Source organism: Dunckerocampus dactyliophorus, chromosome 12 (genome assembly GCF_027744805.1).
Source record: "Dunckerocampus dactyliophorus isolate RoL2022-P2 chromosome 12, RoL_Ddac_1.1, whole genome shotgun sequence".
Lineage (NCBI taxonomy): Eukaryota > Metazoa > Chordata > Actinopteri > Syngnathiformes > Syngnathidae > Dunckerocampus > Dunckerocampus dactyliophorus.
Window position 1 is genome coordinate 29,784,237 of NC_072830.1, and position 24,359 is coordinate 29,808,595.

General features: G+C 43.4%; 1 protein-coding gene across 2 annotated transcripts in view; it reads right to left on the reverse strand.

Annotated features, from left to right (window-relative positions):
* Positions 1-326: 326 nt before the first annotated feature.
* frem2b (FRAS1 related extracellular matrix 2b) overlaps positions 327-24,359 on the reverse strand; it is a 76,283-nt gene continuing 52,250 nt past the window's right edge. The window contains exons 7-24 of one of the 2 annotated variants that reach the window (XM_054793235.1): positions 16,804-16,953; positions 15,340-15,549; positions 15,071-15,268; positions 14,828-14,992; positions 14,573-14,755; positions 14,374-14,504; positions 14,070-14,225; positions 13,678-13,981; positions 12,535-12,666; positions 12,116-12,447; positions 6,566-6,758; positions 6,383-6,487; positions 6,083-6,210; positions 5,878-6,012; positions 4,668-4,794; positions 4,402-4,589; positions 4,193-4,339; positions 327-2,633 (exon numbers count right to left, since the gene is read on the reverse strand). In XM_054793235.1, coding sequence (XP_054649210.1) covers positions 2,127-2,633; positions 4,193-4,339; positions 4,402-4,589; positions 4,668-4,794; positions 5,878-6,012; positions 6,083-6,210; positions 6,383-6,487; positions 6,566-6,758; positions 12,116-12,447; positions 12,535-12,666; positions 13,678-13,981; positions 14,070-14,225; positions 14,374-14,504; positions 14,573-14,755; positions 14,828-14,992; positions 15,071-15,268; positions 15,340-15,549; positions 16,804-16,953 — 3,491 coding nt within the window. In that variant the 3' untranslated portion in view covers positions 327-2,126. Of the gene's footprint in view, positions 2,634-4,192; positions 4,340-4,401; positions 4,590-4,667; positions 4,795-5,877; positions 6,013-6,082; positions 6,211-6,382; positions 6,488-6,565; positions 6,759-12,115; positions 12,448-12,534; positions 12,667-12,748; positions 12,832-13,677; positions 13,982-14,069; positions 14,226-14,373; positions 14,505-14,572; positions 14,756-14,827; positions 14,993-15,070; positions 15,269-15,339; positions 15,550-16,803; positions 16,954-24,359 lie in introns of those variants that run through there. The other variant, XM_054793236.1, reaches the window with a different exon arrangement.

The window sequence follows — 24,359 nt, forward strand, 5'->3', positions numbered from 1 at the left end:
AGGGGTGTTATTGCATGTCTACATGGTAAAAAAAATCATAATGGTAAAAAACGTATTTAGAAAGTTAATATATTTTGTATGCTCCAACTACAAAAATATTCCAATCATTCACATTGAAATTCACGTGCTGCAGACGGGCATGGAACAAATTAACTGAGATAAACAAGGGATTCCTGTCATATCCTAAAAAAATCCCACTATTCATTATTTCCAACGAAAGTAATAAATACACACATACATATTTACATATGTACACACATACTAGCTGAAACCCCAACCCTAAAAAAACGTGAAAGAGCTTTTATGTTTTCTTGAAAAATTATGTATTTATTTTCAGACCGGTGGTGTGCTTGTGGTCTATGTTAGGAATACTTACAGCAAGTACAGTATGCATTTTCAACAACAGCCACTTCCAAACCATCCAATATGGTATACACATACATAGTATAGCTGTATATACAGTACATACTTACTGTACATACGTGTGCATAAAAAGCTCACTCAGAGCAAATAAAAAAAAACACAAATACGTGGACTCTCACGATTCTTACGATAATTGGCAAGCAAGATGTGCAAAGAAAAACTTTTAAATTGGTTATATCACAAATTGCATAGTTGTTTTTTCCCCCTCAAAATAAAAACCCAAAGCTAACATCCTTGATACTAACAACTAAATTCAGCAGAATGAGGTAATCCAGTGGATAGATTAAAAATAAAAAGTAACTTGGTTTAACATGAACAGCAGATACCGAATTAATTCAGATCAACTTTGAAGGCATTGCACTGCAAGATTAATGGGACCATAAAATAAATACATGTGCTGAAGACCGGATGAAATGCGGAAAATGTACTTCTGCCTCATTCAAATCAGTAGTTTTTTTCACAATGACACCAAAAATAATACACAGGAAATCAAAGCCCGCTAGTCGTGGTGTTGTATGATAAAAAACCAAACAAGTAATATTAAACTTGATTTCTTGGCCACAAACACATTTAACACAGAATAATGCACATTTTTTTTGTAAGTCACGTGACCTGTAGCACCTTTGGAAACATTAACAACACCTTTTTTCCTTTTTTGGACTGTGAGGCAAAAGAAGCAAACTAACGACTACAAAACAGACGACGGTGACACGGTCTCGGCCCGACCCAACAAGTCATCACATTTCAAGTAGATTTCAGAACACAATCAAAGCTCTTGACACGCAGGAAAGACATTTTGTCATCTGGTGTGAGGCACTTGCAAAACCCATGCAGGAGTTCTAGGGACACACGGAAGAGAATACGCATGTCATGAGAATAAAAACATCCAAATCTCAATTATTTAGAAGAAAAAAGTTGTAACATGAGATCTGAAGATTACATTTTTCTGGTAAAGTTAGTCTTTTGTATCAAAAAATGAACATTGTTTTTCTCATAAAATGAATACTTTTATCTCAGAACTATTGTCACTTTGTTCTCTAAAAGTTATTTTTCTCATTATAACCCATTTTTATCCAAAAAAGATGACGTATGACCCTAAGATGATGACTCTTAAAATTCCAACGTAATTTAGATTTTTATTTGCAAAAATTAAAGTGTTTTTCTTATAAAATCATGACTTTATTACAGTATAACTTGTTTCATCTGACTTCTTTGTTGGAAAATTGTATTATTTTCTTGCAAATTACCAGTAAAGTTATTTTTAAATTAGCGATTTTTCACATAAATCATTATAAAAAAAAAAAAAATCAACAAACCCCTCCCTCCCCCAACAAAGTTACCCACATTTTTATATATTTTTCTTTTTATTTGGGCATAAAAAACCCTCCAAATAATTTTTAAAGCTCTTTTTCCCTTGTAAAATGTCACCTTTATTCTCATTAAATTACAACTTTTATTTAAAAAAAAAAAAACACTTTTTGTTTTAAAATAAAAATGTGGGTGGGAGGTAAAATTTAGAATTTTTTCCTCATAAAATTACATTAAAAAATTGTAATTTCTTGTCATAACATGAAATATTTTTTTCTGTAAAATTCTGCTGCTATTCTCGTAACTCTAAGTTGTCATAGAGGTAGGACCATTTTCCCCCCTTCAGTGTGCCCCCGGTACTCCTGCGTACCAAACAAACCTTTCATGAGGACATGTCAGACCTCAGAGCTGTCACTGAGGCCTTGCGTCGTCGTGGTCGTCATCATGGGCTGCCTGCTAGCGGACGTCCCGGGCCCGTCCTTCTTCTCCCGCTTGGAGCGCACCAGCGCCACCAGCAGGATGACGAGGAGCGTGGTGAGAAGCAGCCCCACCAGGACGCCGATGATGAGCAACAGGCCGTCGTGCCCGTTCTCCTGGCTGTTGAGCTCTCGGGGGACGACCCCCTTGGTGAAGACCTCCTTATCGAGGTGGGTCCTGTGCTGGCTGCTGCGGTCCAGCGTGATGTGGAGGATGTTGGTGCCGCGGTTGTTGTCCACACCGATGTCCTCCGCCACATCGGGAACGTTGTCGTCGGTGGACCTCTTTTGGCGATGTCGAGCGGTTGGCGTGTGATGGCTGAGGACGTGGTACTCCAGGCTGCGTTTGCCTATTCCTCTGTTGGCGTTGGTGCGGGAGCGGACTGTGTAGATGGCGTGGATGTACCACTCTCTCCCCGCAGACACCTGCAACAACAACGTGGACATGGAGGACACTTCTCTCTGCCGCTCCTCTTCCTAAAAACTGAGCATAATTACATTCATCTTCTAAAACTCTTTTTTTTTCTCCTCAGAAAGCTACTTATTACTCGTGAAATTGTTGCCTTAAAATGAGGTGTTTGTCTCCCAATTTGACAGGTTTATTATTACAGTTATTGTTAAAATGACAACAATATCTGTGCAGTATTACCACTTTTTTAAGAATTTAATATTTGTTTTCATTTTCAATTTTTAATTTAATTTAGCAAAATGTTACAATAAATGTTGTTTTTTTTTTTCTCAGAAAATTCAGACTTTATTCCCTTCAGAGTACGACTTTATTCCCGAGAGGTGCAACGATACACAAAATCCATGGTTGGGTTGGGTTCCATACGTCTGTGTTACGGTTCAATATTTTTTCGATACAAAAAAATCAATGACCTTGCCTTTTTAAATTTGAATTTGATTGAAATTGCCAACTTTTTTCTCATTTTTCAACATCTTCAGCATGTATGACTGTGAGAGGCGGAGCTCAGTGGCTCTGTGCCTGACAACGCACCCTCAGCCACAGTAGCCGATCGCAGATACACCGAGCTTTCAGCACAGAGTTGATCAAATAAATATGAAAGTGCGTCACGGTTCCATACACATACGCCGCTACTGAATACTACTAACAAGAAGTTGGGGATACTTGCGATACATTTCAGAATGAACCTAAAATGTACGACTGTCTAACCTTTAAAGGTGAACTTAATTTGAGCTTCTCTAATTTTGAATGCACACGTTCAATAATACTGAACACACACCTTGCTATCCTCTAACATAACAGTCGTGCATAGCCCTAACTTTAGGATACTGTGTATACTTTTATATACAGTATATAGTTACATGATACATGTACATAATGTACATATTCATATTTTATAATATTGTATAAACAATTTAACGACATTTTCCAACCATTTTTTTTTTTATATGAGCCGCACGGTGGAGTAGTGGTTAGCATGTTGAGCGCACAGTCAGAAGATGTGTGTTTGAATCTGCGTTGGGCATCTCTGTGTGGAGTTTGCTCCTCCCACATTCCAAAAACATGCATGTTAGGTTCATTGGTGACTAAATTGTCTGATGTGTTTTTTGTCCCCTGTGACTGGCTGGCAACCAGTCCAGGGTGTACCACAGTCAGCTGGGATAGGCTCCAGCATACCCTTGCAGCCCTAGTGAGGATTAAGCAGCACAGAAAATGAATGAATGACTGAATGAATATTTTTATATATCATTTGTGTCACAGTACTGCAATGGAATAAAGAGTTTGACTGTATTATTTATGTAAAACCTGTTTTTTGGGTAATATTTGAGTCATTACATTAGGACGTATTTCTGTTCATTCCCATCTTTTCTGAAAAAAATGTGGATTTTTGTCTCGCAGTGTTACAGAAATGACAACTTTATTCTCGTACTTGTACCATTTTTCTTGTGTGAGGCCAGCGCATTCATAGCATTGACTTTTATAGCTGTTGTCAAAATGGCATGTGAGTGCTTGATCTGACCTGAAAGAGGGCGGAGGACTCCATCCTGAATCCATCAGATCCGGGCTGCCTCACCAGCGCTAAAGCAGCGGGGTCGTCTGCAGCCAGCAGGGCCTTGAAGGCCACGTTGCCAAACGCCCTGGCCTGCGTCTCTGGCTGGGCTTTGTCCTACAGGACAGCATTTTTAGTTGGACACAACTGCTGAGGATGTGTGTTCTTATGGCACTCACGATGATTTTGAATCTGTAGAGGAGTGACGGCGCGTCAGCCAGGCAGCCAAACTCAAAGTGATCGGGGTTGTATTTGGGTACGTAGCCGTCAGCGCCCGTGCACAAGAACACTTTCTCAATGTTGCAAATGAAGGAGTCGCCCAAGTTCTGCACGGGGTCCACCATCACACGGCCGTAGATGGTGTCGCCTGGAGGGACACGTACACGCTCTGTTAAAAACGACCGGAGACATGGTAGCTTTCTCATTATTTTTGGCGGGAGCACACCTTGCGAGAAGGCTGTATCGCTCGTCTGGCCAAAGCCCATGGAGCCGTCGGACAGCCAGAGAGACTTTTTGGAGAGCAGGATCATCTCTGTGTTGAGACTGAACTCAGCAGCCACAGGATCGCTCACCTTACACACAAACACCATCAATTCAAAACAAGTTTCATCAAATACCGAATAGTCCGTTCCCTCAGCGCGTACCATGTGGGAACCCTGCGCCTCCGAATGATCCTCCGCAGATATTAGAGCAAATCAAATACAAGAGCACATTCTGGCTTATTTTGTCAAGCGAAATTGACGTTTTAGTCTCACAATATTGCACCTTCGCTCTAGTAAAGTGGTGACTTTATGCACATTGTATGGTGTTTTTAATGTTTTTGCATAATTCTCCTTTTTTGCGCAAATTTGCACTATTTCTGGTAAAATTATATTGCTATCATTTTTTTTCCATAACATTGCATTACTAGCATCATCATTATTATTATTATTATTATTATGACTATCAGGATTTTCTTTTTTCCTGAAGTATTTGACTTGGCGTGACGTTTTTCCCCTTGTGATATTACAAGTTTAAAAATAAAATTGTGACTACAGTGTATTCTCTCTTTTCATTGCAGGGATGTTGTAATATTATTATTATTATTATTATTATTATTAATATTATTATTATTTTTTAGGTTTTAAATAACACTAGGACATCTTAACAAAATGTTCTTTTGTAAATATTTAAAATATAACGGATAAAAGTCCAAGTTTTCATTAAATTACAGAGCATATTTAGTCTTTTTTTTTTCAATATTTCATATCAAATAAGTTTGCTGTTTCAAATATTTAAAAATGTATGATTTTTGTAGAATTGGTATTACAAAGTGAAATATTTAGCATAATTATCCTAGCTTAGACTAATTTAACTAATTACAAATATGTAATTAAATAATGATTAGAAATAAGTAATACACTAATCAATAAATTAATACTTACCAGAAGTAGTTTTATTTATTTAGTTTAAAAAATTCTACCTTGCTGACTGTTCTACCCAACTTCAACATAATTTGGCAAATTTTCCATCAATTTCATTTTGAGGCGTATTCAAAATGCTGACCAAAACAATTCATGCATTCAAATGAATCAGTTATCGTATTTTTGTACTGACTTTACCTCCATCGCATGCTAATAAACGCGTGGCTGGCAACAAAGCGTTTCCTGCTTCACCTGCTGAAATCGGATGTCCAGGTCAAAGGTTACGGGCTCCCTGGGATTGCACACAGGAGGGATGGTGAACTCCAGGCTGGGCGCCGACGTGCACGGCACCAGCTTCACGGTGTACGTGCCCGAGTAGTCGCGCACCTGAAGGTGATGTCATCACAACTTCAGAAAAAGGAAGGAAAAGCAACAGCAAACAAAGACGTTTCCTCACCGCAAAGTCTGAGACGAACGTCCACTGTTGGATGGGCTGGTTGTATGTGGGCTCGCTCCTCACCAGGCTCAGGTTAAAGGTCAAACCGGGGTGGTCCGCACACATGACCATGGAGGAGAGGGCGGAGGCTGACGATGACAGACGAGACACAAATACAGCGCTCTGATGGTCATGAAGATAAACGTTACGATTCAATACAACAGCAACATGCATCCCAAGAGCCTGCTTATGAGCACCAAACGTACACCACCGTGCATGGGCGTTATTATCTTTGTAAAGGTGCCATTTGGTGCAACATACCAGGGTGAGTGACCACAAACAGGCCTCGAAATCGAGCCTCAGTGCGGAAGTTGACCACCAGTCGCCCCTGCTCGTCAATGCGCATGCTGGTCGGGTACAGGGCGCCTGCAAAGACCGCATCAGACGACTCATTCATTTAGTCCGACAATAACATCCTCCACGTTCAAGGGAGTATTCCATCACCTTGTAGCTCTGCTCCTGGCGGGCTACCGATGCCGTCCCTCCACAAGATGGCGGTGTCGTACACAAAAGTGAGCCTCAGCTCCGACTGAAGGTCGAAGTGCTGCCAGCCGCCTGTGCCCACTGGGGAGTGGAAGACGTAGGACACGTGGAGGGGGACGCGCAGGGTCACGTAGGACTGGACCAGGTTCAGCACCTGCAAGGGCAACACACAACCTGTTGTATTGAGAAGGGCTAATAAAAAGACGCTATGGCAAACACAACCAAGCACGTGAGGTTCTACACACCACCACAATGCATCCATGTGACACGATATATGTTAACCCGATATTTTGAACTTTTCTTCTGTAGACCACCACAATGTATCCAACTGGAGATGGTCCTACTTTTTATGACATTATTAATGAAAGGTAAAAACACATATCAGGTTCCAATAATAAAGTGTTTTCAATGGAAGCCCATTTCCGCCACAGAAAGAAAAAAATATCCCAATGGTAAGTCATAATTACAGTATGAGATAAAAAAGTCACAATTAAGGCACAAAAAGTTGAAATGATGAGATAAGGAAGTCATAATAAAAAGTCCAAATGACCACATTTATACCTTTGGGATATTTTTTTCTTTCAGTGGCGGAAACAGGCTTCCATAGTTTTCTGTGTTTAGTCTGCTGTAATTATTCATTTATCCTTTTAAGTACCATCAAATGAAAAACATAAAAATATATCATGTGTTTTGAAGGGCTGTACGGATTTTTTAGCAAGGGAAAAGAAGAAAAATAATAAAGATAATCATGATCATAAAAACTGCCTTGAGAAAGATAATTCCAGCACACACATGCATGGTTGTAGACCACCACAATGTATCCATTCATAAAAAAAAGAAAGGGCTGTATTAAACATTGCTATTAAATAATAAAAACACCCAAATTCCGTGTTTACAAAGATAATAATGCAAGGTATTTATGCAGTATTCATTTCAAATATTGTCAAACCAAACTACTGTTTGATCCAGTTCCACTTTGATTGGCCGCTGGGACTGTGCAGGTAGGTGTTTCTGATGTTGACAACAGGCTCATTAAGTGTGGCCCTGGCAACACTTTGCAAGCACACAGAGTCATTAATGACTATTTAGAGCTCTGACAAACAAACAAACAAGACGTGGACGTTGTGTTTAGTGCTAGTGAAACATTTTCCAGTGAGGTGTAGGCCTGTCACGATAATTGATAAATCCATTCATTGAACGGTAAAAAAAACAGGTCGCTAGTTATGACCCCTGGATAAATTGACATGTGCGTGTATCTGCTGGTCTCTCTGTGCCACACAGGCTGGATGACCAGAGCGTTCACTCTGCATGCGTCTGTGCGCATCGGTTCTATTGTGGAATGAACGGGGAGAGTGAGCCCTCCTGTCCTCTCATTCAGCCTCTTTGTGGAGGCGAGGCAGGCGCAGATTTAGATGGGGGTGTGGGGGGTGTGGGGGGTGTCCCCCCCCCCCCCCCCCCCCCCCCCCCCCCGTTTTGAGGCACCCACGATTTTTTTTGCCTGATCCATAGGGACATGCATCTGACATGCATCTGCATTATGGGCGTGTGGTGGACGCATGTGCCAGAATGCAACCGAGACGCATGCTTATTCCGGAAGCCACTGTCAGGCTGATCATTGACGTTGGACATTGAACGTGTGCTGTACATGGCTATTCAGGTGGAGGTGCAAAATAAAGGTTCTGGCATCATGTCTGTAAGGAAAACTGTTGTCTATTCTCAATGAAAATGAACCAGAAAAGCGATCCCCAGTGACTTCAAATTACACTCAAATCCTCAGAATGTACAGCTGCTTCAAATTGGAAAATATTTCAGGAAATTGAGCTAAAATGGGTTTCTCCGAGTACCGGTCATTTTATAAATAGAATGTTTTGGCTTAAACGATATATTCCAAGGATAAAAATAACAACAAACTCTTGAAATTAAGGACATAAAATTGGCCTCAGATATCACCAGACTGCAGGAAATGAGGTCTAATTTTAAATTTTATTCTGGGGGAGGGCACCTAGATCCCCTGCACCTTCCAGCGCCTTGGCCACACCCCCCCTTTTCAAAAAAGCTAGATCCGCCCCTGCGAGGCTACTAGTGAGTGGACACAGAGGGTTAGCTGTTAGCTTCGTGAGGCAGCACATGCTAACATGAATGAAGGCAGAGAAGCGATACTTCTCTGGTTCTGAGGCGAACGCCACAGCCCCAGCGTGGGAATATTTCGGTTTTAAACAGAATGAAGAAAGTGAGCGCATGAACACCAACGACCGACACGGAGAGTTTTTTCAATCGATGCTGCTCGGGCAGCGGAGCCTTTGTCTCGAAAGTCAACGCTTACTGAGGAGTTCAGTCGGCAAATATAAACAAAACAGTGCAAAAAGGTGTGCGCTCACAGACAGTGTCGCTCGCTACAGTCCAAAGGAAATGCAACCATCCAATACGGTTATATAGCATAAATGGCATAAATGGCATAACTGGCACACATTTTAAACAACATACGTACAGGCAACGTCTGTGTCAAGCAGCTCACACAGGTACACTATACTTGAGTGCCACCCAGTGGTTCCAATGTGAATTACACCTCTCATGACAATAATGAAAAAAATGGTCTCAAAAGACGCCATCGTTAATATCGATTATCAATGATACTTTGTAGCACAATTACCAACCAACAAAATGTGTTATCGTGACAGGCCTCGTTTAAGAAAATAAAACAGGCTGCTGCCAGGATGAAAGTGGGACAGGATGCTGAGGAAAGGAGGCATTCAGTAACCAGAATGCACTGCCTCCTTTGCCAAGCCACCCAGGCTGCTGCCACTGAAACCCACTCAACGATCCGCCCGTAGATTTACACAAAGAAGAGGAACTAGGGACAAAACACTGTCCGTGCAGTGCAGATGTGTCGTTTATAGCATAGTGGGAATAGTGGCTGTATTCTACTCTAAGAAAATAACAAAACGATCTTAAATGTCCCATATTATACAAGTTTTATAGTGAAGTGGTCTGATGCGCACGGTGGGCTCACCTAGCTAGGGTTGGGGGAGAGCAAGTGAGGGGGTGATAGATTCTTCTCACATTTGGTGCCCATAAACAATATAAACAAATTATACAACATCATTAAAATGTCGCTTTTCCATAATGGTGGAAGTTTAAAGCACAAAGTGTGCAATCCGATTGCTTTAATGTCATACCTATACTGCTGGCAGCCACTAGGGGGCATATTTACTTGGCATTTGGCTGTAATGTGAAGTAATGTAGCTTTATAGGCCTCTTTTTGTAGCCAATTTTCATGCTAATTAGTCACCTCATCAAACTCGTGGAAAAGCAGATTGCATTGATGTTATTCAATATGTTGCTAAGATATTTTTCCTCCGTTCAATGCAATTGCATTCAAACTCTGTTTCTAAGGCAGCATAAATGTTTATAGGCGACTATTTCTTTGCCTCACAGTTATGCAAAAGCCTAAGAAAACATGGTATCTCACAGACACTCACACATGCCAAGTGGACCTGGGGCATTCTCTTTTTGTCACATTTATTCACATTATTTGCATTTGGTAATAAAAGACAATACTGCCGTACTAAAAGTGAGACTTCCTAAATATGCTCAAAAGTTCAAAATGCACAAATTCACCCAACCTGTTCCAACAAGCGCGTCTCTAAAAAGGAGGTATCTGTGCACCTTCCATCTTACCTGCCACACATGTGCCTGCCTGCCTTCCCGTGCCGGCTGGGCGTGCGGCTACAGGCGGCAATGGAGCCTGCGGGCCCCCAGCATCTGCACACTTCACGTGCTCCTGACACATCCTGCTGGGCCTTAATGGGTTCATGTGGTTCTGCTAAGCTGTGACATGACACTACAGTGGGTCAGCCCTCCATTAGCCTTCTCAGAGCTAAAACCAAAAGGCTCTTTTTTTCCCATTTCATCCTGCCTCGCCGCTCCCGAAACCCTGTCGACGTGTCTTCATGCCGTCCTGTGCTTAGCAACACAAGACAACCCCCCACGCCCCCCACCCCAACAGCTCTACCTCCATTCTTCTTTAATGAAAGAAAGCAGACAGAGAAAAGCTCAGCTACTTTTCCTGTCAGAGGATTAATAATTAAAGCTGCACAGTGCCACAGTTTATTTGTGGCATTGATAAAAGCGTCTAAACAAACAAGAAGCCTGCAGTAAGCAATGTAAACTCTTCATTTATCTCTCTTTCAATCTCCGTGTGTAGCAAACACGCAGTTGTGACCCGTATAGACTAACACCTGCTTTATCAGTGATAACATCTTCTTTCTGTGCATAATTAAGGCCGTGTGAGAGCTGTGTTAGATCATATGCATGCCTGTGCACCAGTGTTCAAAGTCTGGCCTGGGGGCCATTAGCGGCCCACAACCCTTTTTTTTTTTGGTTGGCCTGCGGCATATTAACAAACAATACAAAACAAAAAAACACAGCCAGCATCAGAACATTACAAAGGACCACACAGAAAAGACAACAATTAAGAAAGTTGTTACTTAAAAAAAGAAAAACAAAATTGGCCTCAATTTGGATATTATAGAATCATTTAAATTTCCAACTCGAAAAAAATGTAGCTGTCCAACATCACAACACAATTCTAATTGTCTTTAACTGACTGTAAAATACATATCATAGTTGTATAGTATTTGGAAATGAATTAGTCAACGTGTATTGGCATGATATGAAATGTATTGGCCTCGGCACGTAATTAGATTTAATTGGCCACTTGGCCACTCCCACTCCATCACCTTCACCTTCCTGGCAAGACACTTGTCTTCTTGGAGGTGTGTTTGTGCTCTTTATCACGTCGGAAAACTGCCATGTGGGCCTGTTGCCCCGGGCAGGGGGTCATGCTCTGCTTCATGAACTGCAGCTCCCCAGTGACAGCAGCACTCGTGCAGCCCCAGACCACGACGTGACCACCGCCATGCTTGACTGCAGCCAAAACACACTTACTGTATCTTGCAACTGACTACTCTAACAAATACACAGATGTACTTTCTATAGTGATGTCCCCTCAGAAGATACACTGTTGTAAAACGGCTTGCTTAAATGTGACTTCAGACTTAAGAAAGCTATTAGGCAGATTGATTGCTTTTCACGACACCCCCTGTTCAGACATCGTCTGTGTCGGGAAGAAGGTGTCGCCAGGTGGCGGTCGGTATCATGCGTCTTCTCCACCTCCAGCAGCTGCTGCAGACGGCGTGTTCTGCTCATTAAAAAGGAGGGCTTTTTCTTTTTTTCCGAAGGTTACAAAGTTGCCACTGGGATGAAGACAAAGGAGCGCTGCTGAGAGATAGACTGCTGGCCTGACGGGAGTGTTTACTTTTGTGTACCTGTGCGACTTTAACACGCTTGGGATTGATTTCAATGGAAGGGGACTGGTCGGGACAAAGCTGACCACTTATTGGTGCGTCTACATTCCTGTCTGCTGCCCCCTCACCCCCCCACTCCTCACGTCTGGATATGACAAAAGGGGGTCAGAGGTGAGAGCTGGGCTCCAAAGGTGAGGCCGCTTACCTGTCCATCAGTGCCGATGCTGCCCCCGCAGTCGCTGAGCAGCTCGGACATGTCGTAGTAGCTGGTGAACTCCCACAGACAGGCCTCCAGGTTGAGGTTGCGGTAGAAGCGCAGCGTGCCGGCGCCCCTGAGGGAGGTGCTGTACTGGTAGGGTGCCGTCTCGCCGATCACCTCCGGGTTTTTGGTGGCGTCGGTGAGGAAGCCGTGGCGCGTCTTGACCTCGGAGTAGTCCAGCAGGTTGGAACAGCGGTGGTTGCCCACGCGGGTGCCGTCAGGGCTGAGAGTGAGCTCAAAGTTGGACAAGGCCCGGGTGGAGACAACAGGCAGCATACCTGAATTTGATTCCAAGGGGACATCCATCTTACACTCTGCTGTATGTGTCGTGTTTGGCGCCCCAAGAGGTGAGGAGTTAACGGTACCGTCGATGTGAGGCATGGTGACAGTCAGCTTGATGAGGTTGGGATGCTCGGGGTCTTCAGCTCCGGTGTAGCGCAGCTTGGCAGAGAAAGGCTCGGCTCCCACCGTGCCCACCGTGCGAGGCTGGCACATGCCTGCAGCGCCGCCGCAAACAAACATCAAACATTTAGTTCCCTTTCCCCCCCCAAGAAAAAAAATAAAAAATCCACCACAGACATTATTTTTATCTTCCACAGCAGCTGCTCATCGCGAGGACTCATTTCCATAAGAAACAAGAGCGCTCTGTGAATGTTTGTCACCTGTGAAATCAAAAAGTCAACCATGTAATATCCATCATAACGTGCCATCTCGTCACATCCACAGTCAGTGGATCCAAGGGAAGACAATGTCATTAAAAAAACCTGCGTGAGCACAAAAAAGTACATCCTCATCTGAGGAGATTTGACTAAGAAGCAAGCAATGAACTTGTTAAATGAGACTTTCAATTAAAATTGCCGACTGCTCCGTTTAGATAAGATCCGGATGAGACTTGGAGATTGAAGCATTTTTTCCGTGCATACACTTAAATGACATTGGAACTGGGGGTGCATTGACTGCTCTATTTTAGTGGAATTTAATTGAACTTTGTCCTAATTCAAACGAAATATATTCGATATAATAAATATTCATATACATTGATATAAAAACATAGCATTTTTTAAATTAAAAACGAGTTAATGTGTGAATCCCGAAGGAAATTGAATTACATTTTTTCTGAAAAGGATTTGTATTTTTTGTAATGGGAACACTGGAAAGAATACCCGTCCCAGTCGATTTCAGAAAAACTACCACAACAAACTACTGCTCCAAAAACTAGACAATAAAGTAGGAATACACAACTGTAGATGACCACAATGTATCCCACCCAACATCTTCAAGACTTTCTCATATGGTCCAATACGTAGTTGGAGGACACGCGCACGACGCACAACTAAGCTACTGTAAACTCTTGACAAATGTGTCATACAATTGTTGAGCTCTCCAATACTGTTAAACATGGAAATGCGTTTGAAGTGAAACCATGACTTGTGTTCTGCTTGGGATGAGTGACTATAAACCCAAAGCGGAACAGAAATGAACAAATAGATGACAACGGGACAACTCACCTTCATCCAAGCTGATGGACGCTATGTGGCTGCTGAGCTCCAGCCCCTCATCGCCATCCGAGTTGACGGCCCTGGCGGCGCACTGGACCCTGGAGCCAGCCTGGAAGTAGACTGAGTCCAGGGTGATGAGCTTGGACGAGGTGAAGAAGGTGTCAAAGTCCACCTCCCTCATTGGGCCGGTGACACCATCCGGGCCTTTGGGGGCGCTGACCAGCCAGCGGTAGCGGGTCAGCGTGTTGTTGATGTTCTCGCTCACGCAGATGGAGCCGGTTTTGTCGTAGTCAGGGTACTTGGGGTTACACGCCTGGGGAGGGGGATAGGATATTGGATGTGTCACTCAGGGGGGGTCACATTATGAATGACTCCATGATATTATACAGGTTGAGACATACAGTGACACAAACAACAGGGTATCCAGCCACAGGCAGAGAGTCTCCGTGCTTGTCCATGTCGTCGTAGTGAAGCAGAGAAACCACCCTGGGCACTGAAGGGAAAGTAACATCTGCCATGCTGTTGGTCTCCTCGATATAGACGATGGCTTTGGTTAACTGTCGATTGACAAGGACAAGGAAAAACAGCAAAGAAGATGCTGATGATGAATATTGTTGAATGAAAACATTCAAAGGCACGATCACGATATTTAATACCTTCCAGAGATGTGTACATTTTTTGTATGAGATTCTGAGGCGGCCTCACCTGCGTCTCTGCCACCATATTTTCATCGGGCTTCAGGTGCACGGTGAAGGCCTCCCTCATCTCCCTAACGCCGTCGTAAAGAACCTCCACCGCCACGTGGTGCAGCGTGTCACCCGCCCTGAACACAACCTCTGTGGAGAAAAACGACATTTCACCGAGGGCCTCCTCAGGTCGTTGGTCACCCTGTCCTGTCGCTCACCCTCAGATATGGGATGGTAGTCGTCCCCCGAGGTCGCAGAGCCGTCTTTGGTGTGGACTCTGACGACGGAGACCTTAGAGAAGTCTCCCACGCGAAGCACTGGGATTCTCACCACAGATATTTGTCCTCTTTCCTTTGGCTCATTCACGCTGAATTTGGTCTCCCCAAACTTAATAACAGCCTCTGGGGAAGCGAAGTGCAGCGTGTTTAAACCACAGCAATTTTAAAGTTGGATGAGGACAAAAATGGACTTACTGTCGCCATCGTCTTTTATTTTGATGACTGTCTCCTTCTGCTGGCCCACCGATGCTCCGAATGGAGAATCACTTTTCGGGCTGCCCAACACGAGACGCAGCTCCTCCTCTTCCTCGTGCTCTGTGTCGTCCACCAGCTCCAGAACACAAGGTTTCTCCACCTCCCCTGAGGAAACAGTGAATCCTATTAGATTGCACAGGCGGCTGCAAAAGTGCATACATTAGGTCGCGGTACACCTCGTACCTGGCAAGAAGGTGATGATGGAGGCGTCAGTGTTGGGCCTCTCGTTGAAGTCCATCATGACCTGGGCTGTCCCTTGCCTGCTGTAACATCTCACTGTGGACTTGTGGCTGATGTCACCACCACGGAACACAGTAGCTGATATCTGCCCAGAGTTCTCATTGCCCACATAGATGGCGTCACGGAACTGCACCTTTGGCACTGGGCAGAAAACACACGTTAACACCTTCAACCACTCGGCATATGCATGAGTTTTGAGGATCTTCTCTCACGGTCTGAAATAGAGTCGTTGATGAGGATGGTGGCCTTGCTGGGCTCCCCGAGGATCCCGTTCATGGGCATCTGGAGCACCACTTCAAACTTCTCCGGACCCTCCAGCACCGGTTGGCCCAGGTCATCCAGGATGGTGACACGGAACGTCTGCATGGTAACGCCAGGCGCAAAGTCCAGATTCCGGCTGATTCCGACGTAATCTGCTCCGGCTGTGAAGCACAACACAATGTGTCGTCAAGACGAACACAGTGCTCGTGGGGTGTGTTTTATTTTATAATTCATAAAAGGTCCCATATGGTCCCGTATTTTTCAACAATTTTAAATAAGAGAGGTCCACAACAGTGTCTTGGAAGTGTGCTGTCTACAATCTAGCCTTAATGCTGGAATTTAGACAGTTTAGAAGTGCTTTTAGGGCCCTAAATGATCAAAGTTACAGCAAAGTCCCAATCTGCAAGTTTGACAGAGCTACGGCTTTTAGTTTAGGATGTGTGGCAAAGCCTGCTTTTTATTTGAGGGGGATGGTAGATTTCTAATATGTTCGGTGCTCATAAACAGGCTCAAGGGACAAAAGGGAACCTGTAAGAAATGTCAGAGTACTAAATAAAAGGATGTGCACCCTATGTTTTGAGGTGCTTGTGGCCATTTCCATGCCTCGCACAGAAACCAACTAGTCAGATTGGTGCCAAATTTGAAGCACGTACAGCATACTAGACAGGAGAGTGAAATTGCAAAGAATTGACATTTTTGTCTGAGCACGTAAAGACTGGCTTTCTCGGTCGAGCATCACATTAACATCCTGGGCTTGCATCCTTTCAGTGGTCGTTTGATTTCAGATGGGTGAGTCCTCGTGTCCTTGGCCCATCATTACTGTTGTTGTAATATTTCTGACAGCCTACACAGCCTACACATATGTTTGTTGCACTTTTCTCCCCTTGTCGGCCAGCCTTGACCTGCAGGCTTTTCTCATGTACTCACGAGCCAAAGTGTTTGCATATGATTCGCTGGTAGTTATGTTTGAGGTTAAGATGCAGTCAAGGGAGCCTCTGCAGGAGTAGGTGGTGGTAAAGGCACGGGGAAATCAGTGCCTGAAGGCATGAGATAATAGAGGCTATGAAGAACGCTTGAGGGCACAGCAACCAAAACTTGAAGTGAAGGAATTCCAAATGCTGCATCCTCACTCAAACCTCCATTACGCTCACAAAAGGGGTGCCTACACAAGACCTAACAGATAAGAGCCTAACACGAGGCCTGACTTTCCTAGCCGCAAACCATGTTTACATTCCACAGGTCAGCCCCCCTCCACATATCCAGCATTAAAATCTCCTCAGACTCCCAGGCTCAGGGGGACAAACAAAGAGCGACAGGGTGATGACTTGATCCTGTTGTTTTCTGCTAGTTTACATTTCTCTTAGTGCTAACTCTCCTAAGCTGTCAGCGACCAGGTTGCTTGCGAAGACACGTACCTTCCGCCGAGACCGGGTTGGTCTTTCGGGAGCGCACCGTGACGGTTCCCGCTTTGGAGAGATCAGTTCCCGTCCTCCACACCTGCACCTCCACAAAGCCGTCGCTCTCGTCCACGTGGTAGTTGGTGTTGCCGAAGTAGAAGATGGGGGCTGCAGAGAACGAACCGCAAAGTGAGGATGTGCAATCTAGTCCATAATCTTCTCTTAGCGGCCCAACAACAGGATATGAGAGGCTGATGTTGCTGGATCCAGCAGTAATTGCAACATACTGTGCGAGAATAACAATGATTACTGAAGAAACCGAGGGACTGAAACACATGCAGGTAGCCCACACTGTAATTGTAGCACGTAACCAGCTTCCTGGAGCGATGTTTAGGGGGATTTACATCTGTACACATATAAATACCAGTACATAAAACAACATCTTTGGTTAAGGAGCTGTGGCTAGCTAGCTACTGGTGGGCTGAGACCCATAAGTGGGTTGCGGACCCATTCTAAGTGGGTCGTGGACAGCTAGAAGAAATAGCCACCCATACCATACTTCACAACAAAGTGCTGCATGCCAGAGATAAATAAAACATTACAAAACAACTTAAAAATAGGATAAAACCTGAGTAAATACAAAACACACGGCCAATATTTTGAAATGAATATTGTGCTGTAAAACACATTCTTAGCATGTCGTTTAAAAAGATGACACGTGTGATTTTGAAGGCTATACGGAAATAGAAATACGCCTGCTTGGTTCGACTGCCATAAAAGTGGAAAATGCAGACTAGTTGACACCCCCTGACGGTGGAACGTGGCGTTGAAGTTGACCCAGGAATTCTCCGAGGTAGCATCAGGGGCCGAAGAGAGGCGGGACGGCGGCCTTATGAAAGGCAATCCTGGTTGACCTTCTGGGTCCAGACCCGACCGTGATATTTATAAATTTAACCTCTTCATAGTTAGAGCATACAGTAGAAGACCTTCTAAATACAGTTTTTAACATTATTGGAGCCCTCTTGACTTGGAATACCAGCCCTATAGTCACCTGAACACCCAAAATAGTACACACACAGCTGATGGGTCTTAGTGCTTTGGCCTGAAAAATATGACTTCTAAGAATAAATAAGACATAATGTAGACTCACACACCCACACATCAGTGTTGCCAGGTCTGCTTGTTAGAACTTCGGGCTTCTCTTTTTGTAAAGTCGCTTGCAAAAGTTTCTCTCGCAAAACCTGGCAACACTGACACACATACCCCCAGCCTACGGTTTGTTTCATTTGATACGCTTACTGCACACTTATATCATAATAATACGTACTTGTACACACACACACACACACACACACACACACTCTATCTATCTATCTATCTATCTATCTATCTATCTATCTATCTATCTATCTATCTATCTATCTATCTATCTATCCATCCATCCATCCATCCATCCATCCATCCATCCATCCATCCATCCATCCATCCATCCATCCATCCATCCATCCATCCATCCATCCATCCATCCATCCATCCATCCATCCATCTATCTATCTATCTATCTATCTATCTATCTATCTATCTATCTATCTATCTATCTACCTATCTATCTATCTATACATCTATCTATCTATCTACTTAATGATAATGATGCTACGTTAGATACGCGTCAGTGTTGCCAGGTCTCGCGAGAGACACAAGCGCCGAGCTCTCTGAAAACAAGGCCAAAACAACAGGCAACTCGGGAATTTGCATCGACTTTACAGCCCAAAGTTGCTTAGAATTTCGCTGTCTACTATTTTGATGAAAAACATGCTGAACCAAGTTGACGATCTACCTGGAGAAGCGTTTGCGTGCTCTGCTTTAGCTGAGAGGTGTCACACCGACGACGTCACTTACGAAAATGTGCCTGAGCTGCGAGCTGCTTTGTCGCGTCATGAACTATAAATGTCATTTTCGTGAATCTGCCGTTCGCTTCCAAAAATGGAACAATGTAGAACATAATTCCAAACAATATACAACACATTTAAGCAAAGTGGATGAATCAGCTTGAATGAATGGTAAAACATGTGAATATGGCTTTAACGTCCACCATCTGTGTTGTCCCAAAGCACATGCAAAAGGACAAAAAGAATTGTGATTTCGTCTTTCCCGGAGCTTGGCAGGACAATGAGCCGCAACGAGAGCCTGACAGGTGCCAGAATGCAACCCCCCCACCCCCACCACTCAGAGAAAGCAAACAAAGATGGGTTTGGCTGCCTACATCCGGTCTCCGACACCGGTAGCAATCAGATCATCTATCGCAAGGCTGAGGTTGGCAGCCGGGAGCTCCACTGTGGGCTCATCGGCACAAAAGACGGGAGATCTTCAAAGAGCTACGACTCATTAACTGAAAGGTAAACTGGAGCGGCAGCGAGTGTCTAAAGTTACCTGAATGTGAGCGCAGAGAATCCACATTTAGACCCCACCTGCGAGGTATGGCAATTATGCAAAAAGCACATTATTTTCCTTGTTTGTGAGGAACTGCACGATACAGAACAAGGCAGATACCAAAAAGAGGGCCTTCACAGACATAACGCACAGTTTTAATTGAGAGCTGATAGTTTAACAATACAGTGATGGGGTGTCCTCATTTTTGGACATCACTTTGTTGTGCCCTCTTTTGGTTTGCGCTGCAAATGCTTCGGAACACATGCTAGCATATACTGTAGACGTGGGAGCAAGTCAGTCTTCTGCAAGTCTCAAGTCAATTCACAAGTAAATCCAAGTTAAGTCTCAAGTCACGACAAGACAGGTCAAGTCAAGTCTAAAGTGTGTTTAGTGTTTACCAAATCAAATGTCATTTCAACAATAACAATCTATTTCATTTGACAGATACAATGAATGAATGAACATCTTGAGTGTAAGAAGACTCAAGACTTCAGACAAAGAGTGCTGGCATAGCAAACACATTTGTTGGTTCTGAAACCTGCTGGAAATTCCACGATCACGGCCACATTATTGAATACTTTCAATGGGGACACATTTTACTCAAAACATTCACTAAAATTGTCAGAGAATAATGATCATTATTTATTTACCATAGTATCATTTATCATTATCATTATTTATCATTCAATGACCACTGTGTCATGTCACATTTGGATCTGTGTGAGGCACCGAAGATGCCTGCTAGAGCACCGCTTCACATACCCTGGGCATCGCAAACTCGCGCCGCCCGGAACTATACATTCACTTCGTTCATCAAACGCCCCAGCAAACACCAACCGGCAGGACGAATGCCCCACAGCACATCCACACTGGAAATGTGGCATTCATATTAGCGTTTGCTTGCTAACTGCTAGCTATCACTACGTACTAAGTACTGTGACAAAGACGCTGAATAGCTGACAGGAAGCTCACTCTTTCCCTTAATTTGACTATCCAACCAATACACTCAGACACAAGCAGAGTGAACCCTCTTGTCATCCAGCCTGTGTGCTGCAGGGAGACGAGGAAATGGAACAGGCATACGTACATGTCGCACATGTCAATTTATCTAGGCGTCAAAATGTCGTGACAGGCCTAGCGCCAGATGTATCTGTGGCGGTCCAAATGTATCTGTGGCGGGTCTCCACAAACAAATGAATGCATGCAAAACACTGAATGTGCAGTGCTAAAAGTGGGTCAACACTGGCAGCAAGCTCGGGCCTGATTCAAGCAGACTATAACGCTGAAATGTTTTGAAAATGTATGTGAAAGTTATTTTGCGTAATCCTGCTAGCTAATGGACTACGGACTAACGCAGAGATAAGAATTGTATTAACTGCTATCAACGCTCTCCGCCTCATCAGTGCAATTAATCCCAGGGCATTGCTTGCTCCCTACATGATACTGCTTCATAATGTATGTTTACTTCCTTTATTTAATGCTAGTTGATAGCAATAGCTCTGATAACCCAATGTGCATCGCATCGTACTGCGAGCTGTTTCTAATATTTGGGTTAGTGAGTGAAATCAGACCACCCTTCATGTGTTTACCGGCCGCTGATTCATGAAGCTAACGCACCAGAAATAACATCGTCACAGCAGATCTCTCTCCTGCTGCAACATTAACCAAAGCAGAGCGGAGCACACTCGTCCCTGAGAGTTGGGGGGGTGGAGTAGCGACCGGCCTGCTTGAATCCACTTGAACTTTGCGTGACACCCCCACAGCGCTAAGTGGCTTCTCTAATAGTGAGATTCAATTGAACCCCGGCAGCAGAAGCTCCTCTGCCCACTCTGTGCTCCACTAACCTCGCTTTGAAACGCCACCACAATGAGGCACTTGTACTTTTAAAGCTATCTCTCGCCTGAGCACCGTTAAGTGTTTCGGACACCTGTTCATATCAGAATGGCGGGGAATCCAGGTGAGCAATAATAACAGTGTTTCTGTCCTCGCTTCCCTGCCATTGTGATTTTTTTTCCTCCATCCAGAACCTCCTGCACACATCTTGAAGACAGCTCCTAATCATACCTTCAGAACTGCAGCAGAATTTACTGCCGACCGGATGATAAATTACACGAGTCTCGTCCTGTTGTACGAGTGTTCTGACAGCAGCTAAACACACTCCCGGATGCAGAGGCAATATCAAACAGTAATTACCTCAGCAAGAAAGGGCAGGTCTTCCACAGAGAAACTCGAAGGATGTTTGAGTACAGATGGTGTGTCTGCGCCGTGGAAAATAACACTTATTCCAAAGAGAGCCGTCCATCCGTGCCGCTGCAGAACAAACGAGGTGCTTGTACATTTCTGCAGGAGATGTACGGACTTCATGGCAGCGAGGTGACAGCTGAGCTTTCCAAGGTGCTCAAGTGTCAATATTAGCAACGCTGGTGTTTATTTGGGAGCTGTGAACTGAGAGTCAAGCATGCACAGTAGCGCTAACAATTGTGGAAAAAGTCAAATTGATTGTAATTTGTGAAAGAAAGGGGTTGTCACGGTGGAGTGGTCACGTTTATTTGTAATGTTGTGTGAATTTCAAAGGGTGACAGGGCCTTTGAAGCCACTCCCCCCATCTGTTCCTACTTTGGGGCCACACAGACAGTGGATGCTCTAAAAAAAACAACAAAAAGACTAAAAACCTTTCTTTTAAAAAAAGCATACAGCTTTAACATTCCTATATTGTTATTAAAGGAAAACCTTTTTGGAATTTTTCCCATCATCCAAAATCCTTATGAGCGACATGAACACACATCTTTCTGTTTTCTGTGCGTTCTAAAGCTATAAAAACAGATAAAAAGAAACAGCTCATTACTGCATGTAATGGGACACACCTATGCTGCCTACAAAGACCGCTTTTAAAACCTCCAACAGGGTTTTATGGTTTTATATCCACGCTGTAACCATGGAGTAACAGCTACATTCATGACAAGTGTGACACTTACAGTATATTGCCCTATTTTGGTCCTTTTAAACTCACACTTTTTTTCTTTTACTCCTTTTTTGGCTTTATTCTCATTAAATTACACTTATATTTTCTAAAAAAAAACAAACCTTCGTCTTGTGTTAGGTTCGGCACCGAGCCGCTCTAAATGTTAAATGCATAAAAAAATCACATACAATGTGTTAATTGCATCAAGGCTTTTGGACTTGGTCAGTCAACTCTATTTCAACAAAACAAAACCAAAAAAATCTTTTTACTAAATTTTAAAATGCTCTGGTTGAAATTATGACCATTGTATTGTTAGGGTCAGTTCCGACCCGGTTATAATCACTATACGAATATAATTATTAGAATTTATGGAATTCTCATTTTGCTGGGTTTTCCAGGGTACCAGCAGAAAAACTCAACCACAGACAGGCATGTCCACACATGTGAGGTGAACTGACTCATTTGATTGGCCGTTGGCTAGCATATTTCACATTTACAATTAGCATCATGGAAAGAATGAGAAGAAGTACAGTGAGCCAAGCTCTGGACCACATTTGGTGGCAATGAGGGAGAGGACACGGACCAGCCTCGTGCTTCAGATGAGCAGGTTTCTGAGGAGGAGGAGAAGACACAGACACATCTGATGAGGAGGTTGCTGGTGTTAAAGCTGCTCCTGCTGAAAGATTGAAGCCCAAAATGGCAAGATCTTTTGGAGCTCAGAACCTCATGATGTAGAGGCAGGGCAGGGCAGCTGCTGCAAATGTTATCGAAATGACCTCTGGAATAAAAAGGTTTGTTGTGACCAGAGTCAGTGACTTCAAGACGTGTTTTGAGTTGCTTCTTTGCCGCTGTCACTGAAAAGAATCATCATTGCTTTGACGAACGCTGAAGGAAAAAAAAGTCTATGGCGACATGTGGAAAGACATTGATGAGGATTTTCTAATTTTTTTTAAGTTCTGTTGCTGAAAAAAATAACTTATTTGCCTTTTCTTGACGTTAATATGTATGGGTCGAACAACATAGATGTTACTTTAGTGATTCATATTCAAATGAAAAAATAAATTCAGCAAATTTCTTTACGAGATGCGTAAACCCCTCAGTAATAGTCAGGTAGCAAAACAACCTTTTATTTATTCATATGATTCTCTTGGAGTTCAAAACTGAAATCGAGGGGTAAGCTGACAAGTATTAAAACCAACATTTTCACGGATGAGCAAGCCTAACAAGGGAACCAAGAGATGAGAAACAAACTGGATGGTAACGTACTGTTTTTAGTGTATTCTATACCTGACTTAATACATGGCTCAAAACCGACCCGTGAACATAAGAGATGATACCAGAAAACTAACGCAAGACGAAGGTTAAGTCTTTCGTCTCCAAATAGTTTGACTTTTTCCTCATAAAATGACATCTTTATTTATTTTTTTTAATACAATTCCAACTTCTACTGTATGTATGTTTTATACTACGGTGCAAAAGTCTTAGGTCAACACTATTTCAAGTCTGTGACATAGTAAAAGCAGGGCTATTTAGCTAAGGTGCAACACGGTCTGGGGGCCACATTTTTAGCAAGCTAAGGACTTCTTATTTGAATCTATACAGTATAAATGCAAGGCTCTGTCATACAGTCACTTCTTCACCTCACTAAATGGTTCATATTGTCCTAAACAAAGTGAAAATGGAAAACGGAAGCAATAAATCTACGTCGGGGGTCTCCAACCAGTAGCTCGCCAGCTGATTTTAATGACGTACGTGTGTAGTTGATAAGATACTCATCAGTCATCACTTATATTCTTTGTCCTTTTGTGCCCTCACTTGCTGTCTGGAGCGCAATCGACTGCAGTCCCTTCATGTTTTCAAGGTAGAATTTGTAGAGTTTCCCTCTACCTCTTTGACCTCTACACTTTCTTGCCGAGCTCACATCTCCATTTCAGAGTGTCCTTGTGCCTTCTTGGATCGAATGTCTGGATTACCCTGAGAGAGAAATAACGATCTGAGGGGCTCCTTTAATCCCCATCCTACCAAAACCCGTGCAGTCCGTACTGCATAAAATAAGCAAACAGGGTTGGAATACACGTACTTATCATAGACATGTCATACACTCCTTGGCCATAACAGGCACACATTTTAGCAGCGGTATCCAAAATGGTGTTTTCCCAGAGAAAAATGCAGGGGCCACTTT